General features: G+C 42.1%; 2 protein-coding genes across 8 annotated transcripts in view; one reads left to right on the forward strand and one right to left on the reverse strand.

The window, feature by feature from the left end:
• TIMM10 (translocase of inner mitochondrial membrane 10) lies at window positions 1-8,869 on the reverse strand. Of its 6 annotated transcripts, none has more exons than XM_020792474.3 (3): window positions 8,739-8,869; window positions 8,100-8,196; window positions 1-327 (listed from the first exon to the last, which is right to left on the reverse strand). In XM_020792474.3, exons 2-3 carry the CDS (start codon window positions 8,168-8,170, stop codon window positions 126-128), a joined length of 273 nt encoding a protein of 90 aa, XP_020648133.1. In that variant the 5' UTR covers window positions 8,171-8,196; window positions 8,739-8,869; the 3' UTR covers window positions 1-125. The 6 variants fall into 6 exon arrangements, with proteins under 6 accessions (XP_020648133.1, XP_020648131.1, XP_020648135.1 ...); XM_020792472.3 differs by having other exon boundaries at window positions 8,100-8,199; window positions 8,739-8,868; XM_020792476.3 differs by having other exon boundaries at window positions 8,100-8,199; window positions 8,289-8,750.
• SMTNL1 (smoothelin like 1) overlaps window positions 8,837-15,867 on the forward strand; it is a 20,999-nt gene continuing 13,968 nt past the window's right edge. Inside the window, exons 1-2 of one of the 2 annotated variants that reach the window (XM_078383528.1) lie at window positions 8,837-8,921; window positions 9,220-15,441. The gene's annotated coding sequence lies outside the window, so the exon portion shown is untranslated. Of the gene's footprint in view, window positions 15,442-15,867 lie in introns of both variants that reach the window. The other variant, XM_078383527.1, reaches the window with a different exon arrangement.

Genomic DNA, 15,867 nt, shown 5'->3' on the forward strand with positions numbered 1-15,867 from the left:
GAACATTTTAAGTTTTATTGGCAAAATAAAGGATCAACCCTGAGGCCAGGCACTGCGATTATTGGTGGCGGTGGGGACCAGAGAGGGGGGAAGGGGCATCCTGTCCATTATCAAAAGCAGGTATTTTACGCTGGCCCAGCTCCTTGTTGCATCCTCTTCATCAACTCCTCATCCTGCATTGAGAGCTCAGTCAGTTTCTTGCCCATGCGCTCGTGGATGTCCAGATACTTGGAGACGCAACGATCCAGGCACACAGACTCCCCTTTCGACAGTTCAGCCTCTTTGTAATGCGGGGGAACACATTTGCGATGGCAGGCGTTGGTCATCCTGGCGAGAAGCAAGGCAAGAAAAAAAAAGTGAGTCTTGGCTCCTGCACGTCAGCTTTATGCTCCCACCTAAAGCCTTCATGTCCACAGTTCTCCTGGTACCTCAAATCCGCAAGGGTGAGCCTGTGATCCTCCAGATGTTGTCAGAATCCAACTCCCACCAGTTCCAGCCAGTACAGCTCACAGTTGCGATGATGGAAGCAGCAGTCCAACATCACCTGGGGGAGCTACAGGTTCACTACTCGTGCAAAACATTCCATGAAGTTCTACTCAAGACTCTGAGACTCACCACCACAATCATCCTGAAGGACCACCACCTTGTTTTCCTTTGGCACCCAAACTCTGGGAATAGTCAGTCTGCCAGCAATCTTCTTGTCACTTCTTACACTACTATGATCTCTGACTACAAATTTCTGAGGGACACTACGAACAAATCTGAGCATGGAGCCCCTTAGGAACAGTATTTGATTCTAAAGACTCAAGGCTCTTGATGATGAGCTGATTTGCATGAGCCTATGAGAGGGCTGGAGAGTCAGCAGCTATATGAAGGTTTGGCGGGGGGGGGGGGAAGGAGGGGGAGGAGTCAGATAGAGATGGAGATTGGGATGAGATCCAGATAGAAATAAGGACTGGTTAATCAGAGACAAGGAACAGATACAGAGTGACATGTAATGCGGTATTAAATGTTTTGTTTGTGTATAGTTATGGGAAAAATGCTTAAAATGCCAAGTTTGGATCTGGATGAGCTGAGAGGTGTATAGAGGGGAAATAATAATGGTGAGTAGTATTATTAATGTAAAGGTAATGTGATTTGTATTGATGTGAGTAATGCAAATGTTTATAATTGCATTGATTGTTTTAAATGTTTAAAGTAATATGTTTGATCTAGTAAACATAATATAAGAAAATGAGTATAAGGTATGTATTATACAGTAAATGTAATGTGTTATATGTTAACATACGGTATGTGATTTAGGACGTAACAAGTAAGCATATTATTATGATGGTGTTTTGTATGTAATGTTCCCTGTATGTTCCATTGTTCATAAGGATAAACTGTAAGGTTTCCCCCATGAAACAAACTTTTCTTAGGGGGAGAGGAATGTCATGAGCTGATTTGCATGAGCGTATGAGAGGGCTGGAGAGCCGGAGTCCACAGCTATATGAAGGTTTGGCGGGAGGAGGAGGAGTCAGATAGAGATTGGGATGAGATCCAGATAGAGATAAAGGCTGATTAGTCAGAGATAGAGGGAACAGATATTGAGAGATAAGGCTGGTCAAGAAAATAGGCAGAGATGGTGGGCTTCCAGCAAATAGTATTGCATTTAGCTGTTGCCCAATCAGCCTTACAGTAGGTTCAGGTATGGCATTTCACCAAGCTTATAATCTACCTCTACAAATGATTCACCACTACCTCCAGCTACACCTCAAATTACACCTCTTGGTGTGCAATCCCAAATTTGCCACATCTTCTAGGGAAGTGCTTTGTTAAAGAAATCCACACGTCCTCTCACCTCTTTTGTAAATCCTTATTATGCATGAGAACTTAATAAAATATTGAATACACTTTGAAGATAGATCCAAAACACTACTATGGCTGCAGTCCTACAGACACTTCCTCAGGGACACGTCATACTCAATCAATTGGTCTTACTTTTGAGTAGGTGCACAAAGAATTGTCCTGCTACTCTGTAAGAGTTATTTCTCTGACCAAATGTAACAGGTTCAATTCTTAACTGTTCCCGCAACTGCATTTCAGATACAGTAAGTTTCCTCTAATACAAACACTTTCTTCCAGCTAACTCATTGGTTACCAATCTGGGAGGCATGCCCCCCATGAGGTATGTGGAAAACTGCAAGCACCATGTGTGAGACTAATATTTTAATCATCTTTCAGTTTGAATTTGCTTTCCAAAGACAAGGGCGGGCAATATCTTTTTGAGATGACTACAAACTTAATAACAGAAACTAGCTTTCAACTCCTCCAGGAGGCTTCATCAGGCTGGGCATTACAGAGTTGAGGGTAGTGTAGTAAAAACATAAAGGTTCTGTGCATGTGATTTTTGGTAGGCATCCTTCAGTCTTGAGAGACTATGATATCGTGCTCTGCATGGAGGACTTGGAACAGCGCCTAGTGTGGCTGAGAAGGCCAATTCGAGAGTGACAATCCCTTCCACACTGAAGCCAAATACAATCTGTCCCCTGTCTAGCTCCCTGATTTTGCTGGTTTCGGGACTGCCTCTTTGCCTCGGCCTGGAAAAGTGTCTCTTCAAACTGGGAGAGGCCATGATGCACCACCTGCCTCCAGGCTGAACACTAAAATGTGATTTTAGTGGTCTAATAAAAGTGTCACTCACTCTCGTCTTCAGATTGTGTACAGCAGTGGTTCTTAACCTTTGTTACTCGGATGCTTTTGAACTGCAACTCCCAGAAACCCCAGTCAGCACAGCTGGTGGTGAAGGCTTCTGGGAGTTGCAGTCCAAAACTCCTGAGTAACTCAAGGTTAAGAACCAGTGGTGTACAGGGACCACACCACTTTTTTTCTTTTTATTCAAGCTTGCCTTATTACTTTTACTTCCTAAGGAAAAGGTAAGCTAAATTTTATTAACTTTATGACAAGAAAATTAATTTCACTTTTTAAAAATTTCAAATAATTTTCCACTAAGTTTTCGGATTGACATTTAATGTTAAACTACAAATTGATAGTTGTTTTTTTGAAAAGCAATTGAATGATGGTAACGGAGAATTGGAAAGCCATTGGAGTTTCTCAGAAATCAGATATGGGGCATGATGCTGAAAAATTTAGGAACCACTGACTGAATCCAAGTCATCATGTTTTGTACATATATCATGGTGTGGAACTCAAGCCCCACCAAACATTGTTAAATTACAGAACTCCGCAAGCCAAGCAAGGTTTTCTCCCATTTTCCTTCTTTTCCTCAAACCTGAAAAACTGTTCAAAAAAAATCACCCAAGCTTCAGGAACAGATTTAGGGTTAGAACTCCCTCCTTCCGATTCTGTTGATGTAAGCAGTACTGTTAATGATATGACAGAACCAGATGCACTCCAGGGTTTCCTTCATTGAGTGCTGGGCTAATTCTTCTTTCAGGCTGAGTTGTTTTGCAAATAGGGACATATCATCTTACAATCCTAACCAATTATACAATCACAAACAAATCTTTAACACCTGTTTAAACCAGTGGTTCCCAACCGTGGGTCCCCAGATGTTCTTGGCTTAAAACTCCTGGAAGCCTTCACCACTAGTTGTGCTAGCCAGGATTTCTGGGAGTTGTAGTCTAAGAACATCCAGGGACCCAAGGTTGGGAGCCACTAGTTTAAAACAACTGTTTACGAAGACAGACAAGGGAGAAAATCCTCCTGTGCAGCTGCATCTGAGGAAAGCAAGCAGTGTAACTTACAGCAGCTTCACATTGCTAATGAACAAATCCATACTTGGCTTTTGAAGTGCATCCCTAAACCTCCAAGCAGGGACTCATTAAGTGCCAGCAAGAAGCCACTGCAAGTTATGCTGCTTGCCTTCCTTGGGTGTAACTGTACAGGATTTCGGTTAAGCAGTCCTTTCAGATAAGGCTGCCTGTTTCTCAGTCAGTTCCAAGTACATCTAAGTTGCTACATAAAAATAAAAAATGCCCAAAATCTATCTGTGTGGCTGCCACCACTTTGGAGTAGGGCATGCACAGAATTAAACTGAATTGTTTCAAAAGTAGAAGTAAATATTTCCCCTACTGAAATTTGTAGCAGTCAAAGTGCACCCTTTGTCTGATTTGGCGAACGCGAAAGATCATTTTCAAGAGAAAGAGCAGGTCTTCAGACTCCCAGCAGGGAAGGATTTAATGAGCCCATTTTAAGATGAATATATGGCAACATGGAGCCAGTTAGACAACTCCGTTGTGATGGAACTTAGGAGACCAGCAAAGAGATTGTACAGAACATACTAAATGCAGTTTTTAGCCTAGACATCCACACTTTGTCCTCTACTGCAAAATGTCCACACACTGCCAAAGATTACATGAATTCCTGATGCTAACTTTCCATCTGACCAGGAAAAACAAACTTAAGGGTTTCTCCCCCACCCCCATTTTTAAATCGTATCCTTGTTTTCAAATTCCTGATCTGTTCATCTTATAAACAGAAACAAAAGCTGGGGGGTGGGGGAAAGATCCTCAAAGACCAAATTCAAAATAGAGAAAAAGTCTCAGAAGATTAAAAAAAGAGGGGGGGGAGTATTCTTATAAGGAGCACAATACAGTCTGGCCAGAAAACATTTGTTTGGTTGTCAAGAGAAAAAATATATAACAATCTGCCTGTTTCCAAATTCTACAAATGGCAGCTGGTCAACCCGTTTTGCATTCTGTCCATCTGACAGCCCATAATCCCACTGGGAAGCAGTCCAAGCAGGGACCTGCTGCCAAAAATCCATGACAGTTTGCTGTCAAAATGCCCAATAAACACAGAAACACGAGCGCTCTTAATTTGTCTACTTAATTTGGGCTGTATATTTGTTAATATTTCTGGAGGAAACATTTAATACTGGAGGCTGTCCTATGTCCCCGTTGTGCTTCTCTGCAGTCGCTCTCTGGTTTAAATTCAATGGTGTTTCCTCCGCAACTGTTCTACCCAGCCTTTTCCATCTCGGGAGGGCTGGAAGAACTATCCGCCCTACACCTAGCAGAGCCTTGCAGCCACTGGCTCTCCTGACAGCTGCTTTTTGCCTCTAACTAATTTATTAAAAGAAAGTGTTAGTGTGCATCTTCCAGCTGTCTTTAATCAATGAATCTAGTGAACTTAATTGACCTACTTTCATTCTATTTTTATTCTATAATGAATTTTATTTCAGCCTTAATGAAAACTCTAACATTAAATAGAAATACAGTACAAAATAATGATATTGAAGGTAAACAAAAAAAGGTGCAAATGAATCTAATTTTTAACATTTCTCTCATTTAATTATAAAAACATGAAACGTAAAAGGGGGGGGTTAATGGATGCTGTGCCTTATTGATCTGTCTTTTAAGTGTTGCTTTTTACTGTTTTTTAGTTTGGTATATGTTTGATCCGTTTTTATATGATATACTTACTGTTTTTAGCTTTAATAGTCTTTTAAAGGATATGAACCACACTGGTATCTCATTAATTTTTTTAAGTTTCACAAGGCACAAATGGCATCTATGAACTGTTTTTAATACAATTTCCCTAGACTTGGCCAATACCTACCTACCTTCCATCCATCCATCATATTTTTATCCCACCTTTCTTCTTAAAAAGACCCCCAGGTAGCTTTACAAGGTGGGTTAATTATCAGAAAGAGGGTCACAAACAAATTCCAGGGAAGGCCAGTCAGTAAAGACATGCTCTCCAGACAACAGTCCTTAGGACACCTGTGTGGTTCCTTCTCCCGCTTGTCATCTCTGCTCTCTCCTTTATTTGCCTTCAGTAGCAACTGCCACTGGATTTATCTGCTGTGCCACAACAGGGAGCAGCCCTGTAAGCTGCCCCTTATCTCCAAAGAGATTTATGGGGGTGCCGGAGACTGGGATGAGTCCGAAATCCAGACAAACCTCTGACTGCTGAGCAGAGCCCTTAGGTCTCAGCAAGGTCCTGTCTAAACTTCTTCCTCAAAAGCCAATCCCCTTTATTAAGAAAGCAACACACACAGACAAATCCATGAGTTATACTCAGAATAATCTGGCTCTAAATCTTTGGTAGCAAACACACATGGCCAATTAAACATTCAGCTAGTCTGTACAAGAACCAATGCATGCAGATCAAATCATTACTGCTTTATTGAAAAGAATTGCTTTAGAAAAGGTTTCAGTTGATGGTAAAATAGTTCAGTAGGTACATTTTCATATCAAGACAAACGGAATACTCCCCTCCCCACTCCAGCTGGAAAAATAAAGAAATAGAATTATGCTAACTAATAAAAAGCATAACACAGTCCATCTCACGTGTCTTGGGTCTTCATAGGCTGATGCTAGATGAAATCCAGTTGACTTCCATCAGTCCATGGTAGGAAAAATAGTCCATAGCAAAGCTACAAACCATTATGGGAAAAAGCACGTGTCTGACCTTTCTCAGTCCAACTCCATCTTTTTACAACTCCTTACCAACTTCCTTCTTCTTCCCAGAATTCTTCATAAGGGACACCCCCCTCCTGGGTCTTGTTGTCCCGCCTAACTTTCTCATGAGAGCTTGAGAGTTGTTATCAAGTTTTGTGGCAGAATTATTTTGACTACGAAAGTCTCTGCTCTCTACTCATCTTAGCAACGAGATAACCAGAGAGCGAAGCTTCTCTGAAACAGCATGAAAAACTTTCCTACTACAGAGCAGACTTTAAATCAAGATGGATGCTACTGGGACAATCTTAGGACTACATATCCCATTCTAATACACATAAAAACACAAATCATCACAAGCCCTACCTACATACTCATTTTTTTTCTCACACATGCGTAGAGGGAGAGAGTGATCCTGTGTGCTGTTGTCCACTGATAGTCACCACCACTTGGTTTCAAGCCTCCAGTGTAGCCACCACTGCAAGCAAATGAGATTTGCTGGCTTGGCTCAGCAAGGGCACAGCAGAGGGGGACAACAGGGAGAAAACAGCAGTCTTGTAGATGACTGGGGGGGGGCAATCGTGGCAGGAAACAGGAGCCCTGCAGCTGCAGCAGTGAGAGAGGAACATGATGGCACAACTACAGAAGTAGACACACACATTAGGGTGCAAGATAGCTGTAGTAGAAGCTGCAGCAAGAAGTCACATACGTCAGGTGGTCTGGCAGTGAGAAGATATTGGCAAGAAGGAAACCTGCAGTCACACAAAAGGCGGCTCCTTTATCTCTATGCCCCCCCCCACTTCATCACCCATCTGCACTGCTGCTTGAAAGAAACAGACAGTGAAAGAAGGCAAGCATGTGTTTTGGGAAACAGGAGGAGGAGTTTTTGATGATAGAAAAGCTTCATGGGGACAAGCAGCAAAAGGCTCTGAAATTTTCTCTGGCTTTGATTCTGACTAAATACAGAGAAGAATTCTGAAGTCTTAGAATGATGGAATAAGCAGGGACATGAGTATGAATAGGGAGCTTCCTAGCTCAAATCCTGCTTCTTCCACCCTAGAAAAGTCAATCTCTTTCAGTCTCAGCTTTTCACATGCTGTACTGAAAAGATACTGATCTCTTTTCTAGGGTTGTTGTAAAATTACTGAAATCAATATTAAAATATTATCTTCCGAAATTTTTAAGATAACCTTTGCATATGATTATGATCATATTAAGGCAATATTGTATGTACTGTAACATTCCCAAAAAAACATTACATTTTATTAAGTTTTGTAACAAGACAAACAAACTGTGGTTATTTTCAGCTTAAAATGATTTCAGTACAGTAATAATTTCTAAATTTAAACTACAAATTTAAAATCTGAAGCTCAAATAAAGGGGATGTCAGGTCATGAAATAGATGGAACATTGCTTTAACCAAAGTCACTTTCTATGTGATTCTGTATCCTGTACAGTTACTAGTAAGACAGCTACGTATATTGAAGCAGTACATTATTTGGGGGAAAGAAGAATCTCCCTAGCAAAAAGTCTACAATCATTTGGAAAAGATTCTCTAGAGCATAGAATATGTGACAAAAGGCACCCACAAGAGTGACTCTTCCAAAATAATTGGAAATTCCAAAATAATTGGAAATTCATATTAGGAATTTCCAATTATTCATGAGTGCTCCTGGGTTTGTGGCTTGCAAATACCTGTTGTACATATCAGCCATCATCTCCACTTCCAGTTCAGCTGCCAGTTGCTGAGCCCGCAGAGGATCCATCACCCCTCAGACAGTTGCTCTTGAAACTGCTGAAAAACACAAAACATCAGAACCCAGGCCCTCTACCTACCCACACACACCAACAATGAGGTTAACATCTGACCAGTATTTTAAACACCTGTTCAATTTTTCAAGTACTGTATCCAAGGCCAGACAGCAAGAAGCAAGTTAACCCTAGTCTGTGCACACTTCACCTCTCACTTTGCCTAACAGATCTGTGCAACGACAGCAGGAAAATTGGCACTGGAGTGACAATGGAGGCCAGAAGGAGATGCCCGGCCCAGATCTTGCCCGAGGTGATCAACCATGTGGCGTTGCGGCTTCTACTTCTGGGAGTAAAGGGAGCATGAAGAGGTCGGGTGGGAGCCGCCTTGTGTTTCTGAGTATTCCTAGGAGCATTGACAAGGCAGTCCTGGGAAGACCATTCGCGTTCAATACTTCCCCGCCTGTGCAATGAGGCCGCCGCGCTCCCCAAATCTTATCCCCGCACAGGGGGCACTTCTGCGGGCAGCTCTGCCCATTAATTCCCGCCGCCCAAACAACATTCCTCACTGCGAGCAAACCTCACCTTCAGACCCAGCGATCAACCGGAAACACGAGGGAAAGACACTTCCGCCAGAAAGCCTTTCGCTTCACTCCCTTCCTCGATACCATAGAGACGTCCTGGAACGAATAATGCCTTCAAGCCACCGTTGCTCTCTGTAACAAGGAAGGGGAATGCGAAAGAAACGATCCACCTAGAATAAGCCCGGTGGGGGTTAATGCTTCTTCCCTCAAGTCTGAAAGGCCTTTGTAGAGCTAGAGGCCAACGGGGACGGCCTTTCCTCTCAGTGGATGACTAAACCATAGAGAGGAGACCGCCGCGAGCACCGGGGGGGGGCAGGGGAAACACGGACGGATGGGTTCTGTGTGCATATTATGTGCCCCCCCCCCTTTTGTACCTAATGCTAACTTTTCACCCACAGTTCACTGGGTTTTTAAATGTTATCAGAAACCATACTATCTGTTTCATCAAGTGGAAGTCAATGTTCTTGTTCTCCTATCTACAGCATTTGAGCAGGGTGCGTGCCCAGGATTCAGTTCTGACTGGCAAAGCCCCGTGGCGTCGTCTATCTATGTGATCGTCCCCAGAGGAGAATCTAAAAAAAGAACATGGCGGGCATTAGTCACTGAGTGCACAAACAGAAGATGCCCAGATACTTTGAGAACAAGATCAAGTACTGTACCGTAGCAGCATTTTGTATCCCAAGAATGGTACTGAAGAAAGGTGGGGAAAGAATCACCGGCTATCTCCTTTCAAAGCTCAGCTTTCCCTCCTGAAAAAGGGACTCGGGAGTTTTAAAAGCTAGGAGCGCAAGACGTAATCCTGGGGGAGGGCGACCCACTAATTTAAGCACCTTAAACTTGTCTGTGGCGGATGCCCTGCTGCTTAAAGGAGCTGGGAATGAGTTTGCCAAGGGGCCTTTCCTGTGTTTTTTTCTGAATGTGCAAGAGGAATCATGGAGGGAGACAGATGGTTTGTGTGATTTTCTGGCCATTCTGGACTTCACTGTGCGTCAGTGCAGAAAGAAATTTGGTGTAGCCTGTTGTGGCTGATTACCTTCTGAACTGGGAAGTAGTGTCTTGCTCCCTTTGTGTATTCTGGTAGCACAGTCGGTGATGCCATATTAGAAAAGGCAGTTTGTTTTATAGGCAGAAAGCCTATCCATGTTAATTGGTTCAACAAGGCTGACACAATTGTTATCAACGTAATGCTCCTGTTTTGGTCACTGTGCTAATTTTTAATTTAACAAAGTGTGTCGTCTCCATTTCATGACTCTGTTTTACTCTTTTGCTGTTTCAGTTCTCGTCTGCACTCATGTATTTAAGTATATGTAAAATATATGGTATACAAACACATACCAGCTGAACATAAAATGGCATGCATCAAATGAGGTGGACTCTCATCCATAAAACCTTATGCTATGATAAATCAAGTGAATTCTTATGGTCCTATAAGAGCCTTGGATGAGTTTTGTGTATCTCTTTAGCACTGAAAACACTTGCTATACGGGTCTCCTCGTGAAGAGTTAAACCAAAGCACTGTTGACAGTGTGAAGAAAATAAGCCACACTTACTGTCATTGGCCATTTTGATGCGTGAAAGTGCTACATGGCCTTCTAATACAAAAGCAGTGACCAGATGCATGAAGATCTTCAGAGCATACATTCAACATGAAGCTGCATTGTGCTGCACTCCTTAGTGATTTATGTTCCTTTAACATTCACCAGCATCTGTTTCTTTCTCTGAGTGGTCAAGGAAAAGGTGAATGTTTAGCAATCAGCAAAGGAACTACAGAGCAACTCATTGCTCTCCTGAAAGAGTATGTGCATCACAAACTGAAATCGTTTAACAGCCAGTCTGACCGCAGAGGACCATGAGAATTCTACTTGTCTGAAACTACAAGGAGGGAGAGTGTCTACACCTGGAATTCCTAAATCTTTCATTAAACTTCATTTCCTAGGATTCTTTTGGAGAAGAGCATTAGCAGTTAAATGGGTGAACAGGCAGATGTCAATGATATTCCTTGCATGTGTGGATTAAACGCTCACTTGTTTTATAATGCTACCCCTGCCAGGATGACACAATTTCTCATATCAGGTCATGAAGCCACATGGCTTGTAAAGGGGCTCAGATAGAAAAAGGTGCAAAGATTTCATTGGAATTGTACTATAAAACATGTAATTGGAGATATTTTTCATAAAGCTGTGCTGACATCCGGATAAAAATTGCCTCAGTTTTCTTTCCACCTAACTTGGAATTTATCTGTTGGTGAAGAACAACGTTGATAATGCATTTTTCTTGACCAGCTCATGATTATTTGACTGCAGCTGAACCTCTGCAGTATGCTTATATTAAAGGCCAATAAAACATCATTGTCCTGCAGCATCTTTTAGCAGCTGCCTGTGCTTTTACGTTTGGTAAGTAATTTTAGCCCAGTCTTGTGCAGTCTTGTTACATAAAGAGCAAAACAAGCGACACCTGTCTTGGGGGGTGGGGGGTGGTAGAGGGATTGCTTAAGAGCCAACAACAGTTTCTTGTCTGGCTTGGAGGACGACTCTGCCTTCATCACTTGGGTTGTTATCCTAAGTAATGGAGAATAACCAAAGGCACCATGGAAAAATTTTAATCATCCAAGTCACTCAGCTGGGATATAAACATTTCCTCTGATCACTGAGATATTTTATCACTAGGTAAAAAAATTCAGAAAATTTGGTTTTTAGGGGACAGGAGAACAAGATGGCATCAGAAGGGCCAAGAGGGAGGACAAAAGCTGGGCGTAAGGTGATCAGGTCCTGATTATGTTTTCCACTTCTATCATGTAAGATTTCTCTTGTTGGTCTAAGTAGCAGCTGTTGGAGATAACAGTAACAGTCACATCAATTACCTTCCTTGGAAGACTGCAAGACTACTACCATCCCAAATAGCATACATGCAAAAATGCAAAACTTTATAATATGTTGGAAAATCTTCCAGCCTTATTTCAGGTGGGAAAGTGCTGGATGATACAGAGGCAGGACTGGACCACAGACTACTCTTTGCTTCCTGTCACAGTTTGAGTTTAGGGGACCGAAGTCAATTGCCAGTTTGGCCACAAGGTGTCAGAGCTGCTACAGAAATGAAAAGTGGGGATTTGCTTGGATGAGATTGAGTTGGTGTCCTGCTGAAGAGGTGGTTGTTTTTATGTGCCATCAAGCTGCCTCTGACTTATGACTCCATGAATGAGAGCTCTCCAGAATGTTGTGTCCTCAACAGCCGTGCTCAGCTCCTACAGACTCGAGGGACTCGATCCATCCCATATTTGGTCTTCACTGTTTCCTGGTGCCTCTAACTTTTCCCAACATTATTGTCTTTTCCAGAGAATCTTGCCTTCTTATGATGTGCCCAAATCAGGACAGCCTTGGTTTCAACCTTTTTTTTTTTTGCCTCCAGAGATAGTTCAGGCTTGATATGATCTAAGACTCACTTGTTCATCTTCCTGGCAATCCAGGGTATCCACTAAAAGCTCTCCTCCAGCAGCACATTTGAAACAAATCATTTTTTTCCTGTCTGCTTTCTTAACTGTCCAACTTTCACACCCATACATGGTGACTGGAAATACAAGAGTGTGAATGGTCTTGGTCTTGGTCTCCAGTGACACATCCTTACATTTGATTATCTTTTCTAGTTCCTTCATTGCTGCCCTTCCAAGTCTTCGAAACAGGTCTTCAGATTTCTTGGATAGTGTCTCCATTTTGATTAATGGTTGAACCAAAGTATACAACATCTCTATTTCAGTTTCTTCATTATCGACATTAAAATTAGGTAGTTCTGTAGTCATGATTTTTCCCCTTCAATGTTCAGCTGCAGTCCTGTTTTGGCACTTTCTTCATTCATTTTCACTAAAAGTCTTTTCAAGTTATTGCTGCTTTCTATTAATTAAGATAAGGTCATCTGCATATCTTAAATTATTGATATTTCCTCCACCAATTTTCATTTCTCCTTCATCTGAATCTAGTCCAGCTTTCCATATGTAGTGTTCTGCATACACTGAACAGTTTTCATTCTCACTCTTGGAAGACATTTTAAAATAGGCCTGAAAGAGGTAGGTGTCTTGGCAAATCTTTCCTTGAAGCCCTGCAATTTCCCCAGCAAAGGTCTATCTCAGCTTAGATCCCATAGCAGTGTTTACAGGAAACATATTCTGTCAGGCTGTGAAAGGTATGAGAAAGAAAGTGGACAATATTTATCTTGTAAACCAATGTTGCCAATGAAGCAGTCTGAGGAACACTTGTGATGAACTAAGGCATTTTCCCAAATAATCCAGACTTGGAGGAAAATGCTGGGATTGGATTCCAAGTGATTGCCTTGGTCAGGATATCAAGGTACTGTATTTTGTGCCTGTTGACAGTTCCTATCTGGATACTAAATAACTACACACACTGTCTCTTTATGAGAATAAGGTTGCAACCCTAAACATAATTAACAACCATTACATTGTGTATGAATTCAGAAGGACTTCTAACTAGCGTGTGATAATTCTGGGGAAAGAGTAGAAATATAAGGCCCACACAACAAGGTTCTTTTCACTAACTTTAAAGGGGAGTGATTGTTTTCAACACTCCTCAACGCACAGACACTGAAAGAGAGGGCATTTTTCTCTTATCAACTGAAATCTTGTTTAGTGTTAAAAAATACTTATTGATTGATTGATTGATTGAATGATTGATTTGATTTGATTTGATTTATACCCCGCCTATCTGGACCACTGGACCACTCTATGTGGCTAGAATCTGTACTTTTCAGTCTGTTTCTATTAGATTGGTCAGTGCTCCATCACGGACAAGGAGGATGGAAAACACCAAAAAGGAGGACATTTTGGCTTTAAATGTGCATATTCTAATCTAAACTAATATATGCAAATATCACATTTAGACATTATTACTAAAACTCAAGTGAAATGCACTACTGCTCACAATATTGCACAATATTGTGACTGGGGAACCACCTTGGGACACTGCATTGAAAGAAACATGGAGTATAAAGCAAATCAGCTAACAAGGTGCAATAACTAATCATTCTCTGAAATGCCCTGTGCCGTGTATTTTCTGTAGCTTCCTGAACATGAATATATATAGAAAGGATCAGATCAGTTTAATTTTGTGGAATTATTCAGTTGATCATAATCAGTTATTCCAGAAGAATGGTCTGAATAGTGCTTTCACAATGTCTACCAGTGGGACTGACCTCATATCTGAAGCTGGTACAAAATTGACACACCATGCCATATCCTTCCTGCAATGCATCAATAGTTATCTGTGTGGCTGGAGTCTTTTCCTACAAAAGTCTTTGCTCAGCCATGGAAATTCACTGCAGGGTAGGGTGGCCATTTACATATCACCAAAAAGGAAAATAATTCTTCAAATAGAGGACTTACCTCCCTAAAGGAGGACATGTGGCCACCTTAATTCCTACCTGGTAAACAAAAAGTATCTACTGCAAGTCTCAGATATATATACACATTGGGGGGGGGGGGACTGTTTTGGAAATGTGCTGGTTCATGCCATATTACAACAACCAAACAGTACAACAATTGCTAACCAGCTTGACCCGTAGCTGAGCCTACTTGCACTTTTTTTCAGGGGCTACCATTTTTTAAGGGCAGGTAAGATTGCTCCATTTTTGTACACTTCTGGCATGTGTGATTGCTAGTATTGGACTAAAGTGGATTGTTTGGCTGTCATTTCATTTAAGCCACTGCTGCTTACCTTCATGCTGGTGGAAAGGACCCTACACATTGATAAATTTAAAGCTTCCTCCTGCTCCCCTGCAGAGGGGGGGAGACAGAAGATAATACAGAGGGGTTTCTCTCTCTCTTTTGAATCCCCATTAATCTAGGGCTGCATCAGCTGAATCACAAGACAATTCAGCACTATGCCTCAAATAAATAAATAAATAAATGGAGGGGGGCTGTCTTTTTTTCTTTTCCATTTAAAGGAAAGAATAAGCTAAATAGTGATGCTTGAGTTGCTGTATAGCTTCCCGCCCAGAAACACTTGATCCTCGAATGAGGATGCAAGGATCACCCCAAATAGTATACTACACTTCAAAGCAACCAGTCTAGTCCAATTTAGCCCAGGACAATTTGAATATCTAGCCACATCCTTAAGTGTCTTAGAAATCAGACTTGGAAAAGGAGAACATGTATATGGCCGGAATGCCAATTGCAAAGCAAAGCAGGCTGCTTTGCACATTAAGGAAGCTGAGGAAAGCTCCTCCTGTGACAAATCGCAAATCATCAGCACTTGAGGAATTCCAGTCAAAGATGGTTTGTAATGTCTTTGTTTGGTCCTAAGATTCCCTTCAAAATATGCAAAAGTTGCTCAGAAGGCTTGCTGGAACTGCTCAGTTCCCTCTCCACCTTGTCCCGTCTCCATCTGGCCCTTCTGCGAACCGGGAGCTGTGATTGAAAGAGGCACCTGTTGGCCTTCTGATAAAAATAGGAGCATCTAGTTACCCATCACAGTAAAGAGGGTGGGTGTATCAACAGAGTAGTCAACAATGAGAGAAGTGCTGCAGGCACCGCGGATGGGGAAAGGCAGACTGGGAAGAAGCTGGGAGAAGGACACCCAGGAGGCAAAGAGCAAGCCACACTCAGGGCAAACCAGCCATTTTGTAGGTGCCGCTTCATCTCCTGCACCCTTTCTGCCCTTCCAACTGTCCTTTGTGGGGCTAGGCTCAAGAAACATTTGGTATGTACATGTCTGAATGGGTGCATATTCCTCAGGCGAAGAAGGATGGCCAGACAGGTCCTGGGCAGTTCAAATATGACACTTTGATCCTGAAGGGGAGAGGAATCAGAAGTGGGAGAGAAGTTCTCAGCACAAATGTATACAAGGGAGTGCACAGTGTTCTCTTAGCCAAGGTGGAAGGTGGAAACCAGAGTTACAAAACATTGGGCTTATACAAGACTTAAGGGGAAGGAGGCAAAGCGTGGTTTGGACATGCTTGTCTCACTCTTATAAAACTAAAAAGGTTTGGTTTGGTTTTCTAAGGTCAGGACTGGTTAGTAACTGGGCAGGAGGCTATCAGAGAATACCAAAGAACCCGAGATAGGGCTATGAAAGAATTTAGTCTGAAGTCCTGCACAATGTTTGCTGCCCTTACTGGGCAAAATG

The sequence above is a fragment of the Pogona vitticeps genome, chromosome 1 (genome assembly GCF_051106095.1).
Source record: "Pogona vitticeps strain Pit_001003342236 chromosome 1, PviZW2.1, whole genome shotgun sequence".
Taxonomy (NCBI): domain Eukaryota; kingdom Metazoa; phylum Chordata; class Lepidosauria; order Squamata; family Agamidae; genus Pogona; species Pogona vitticeps.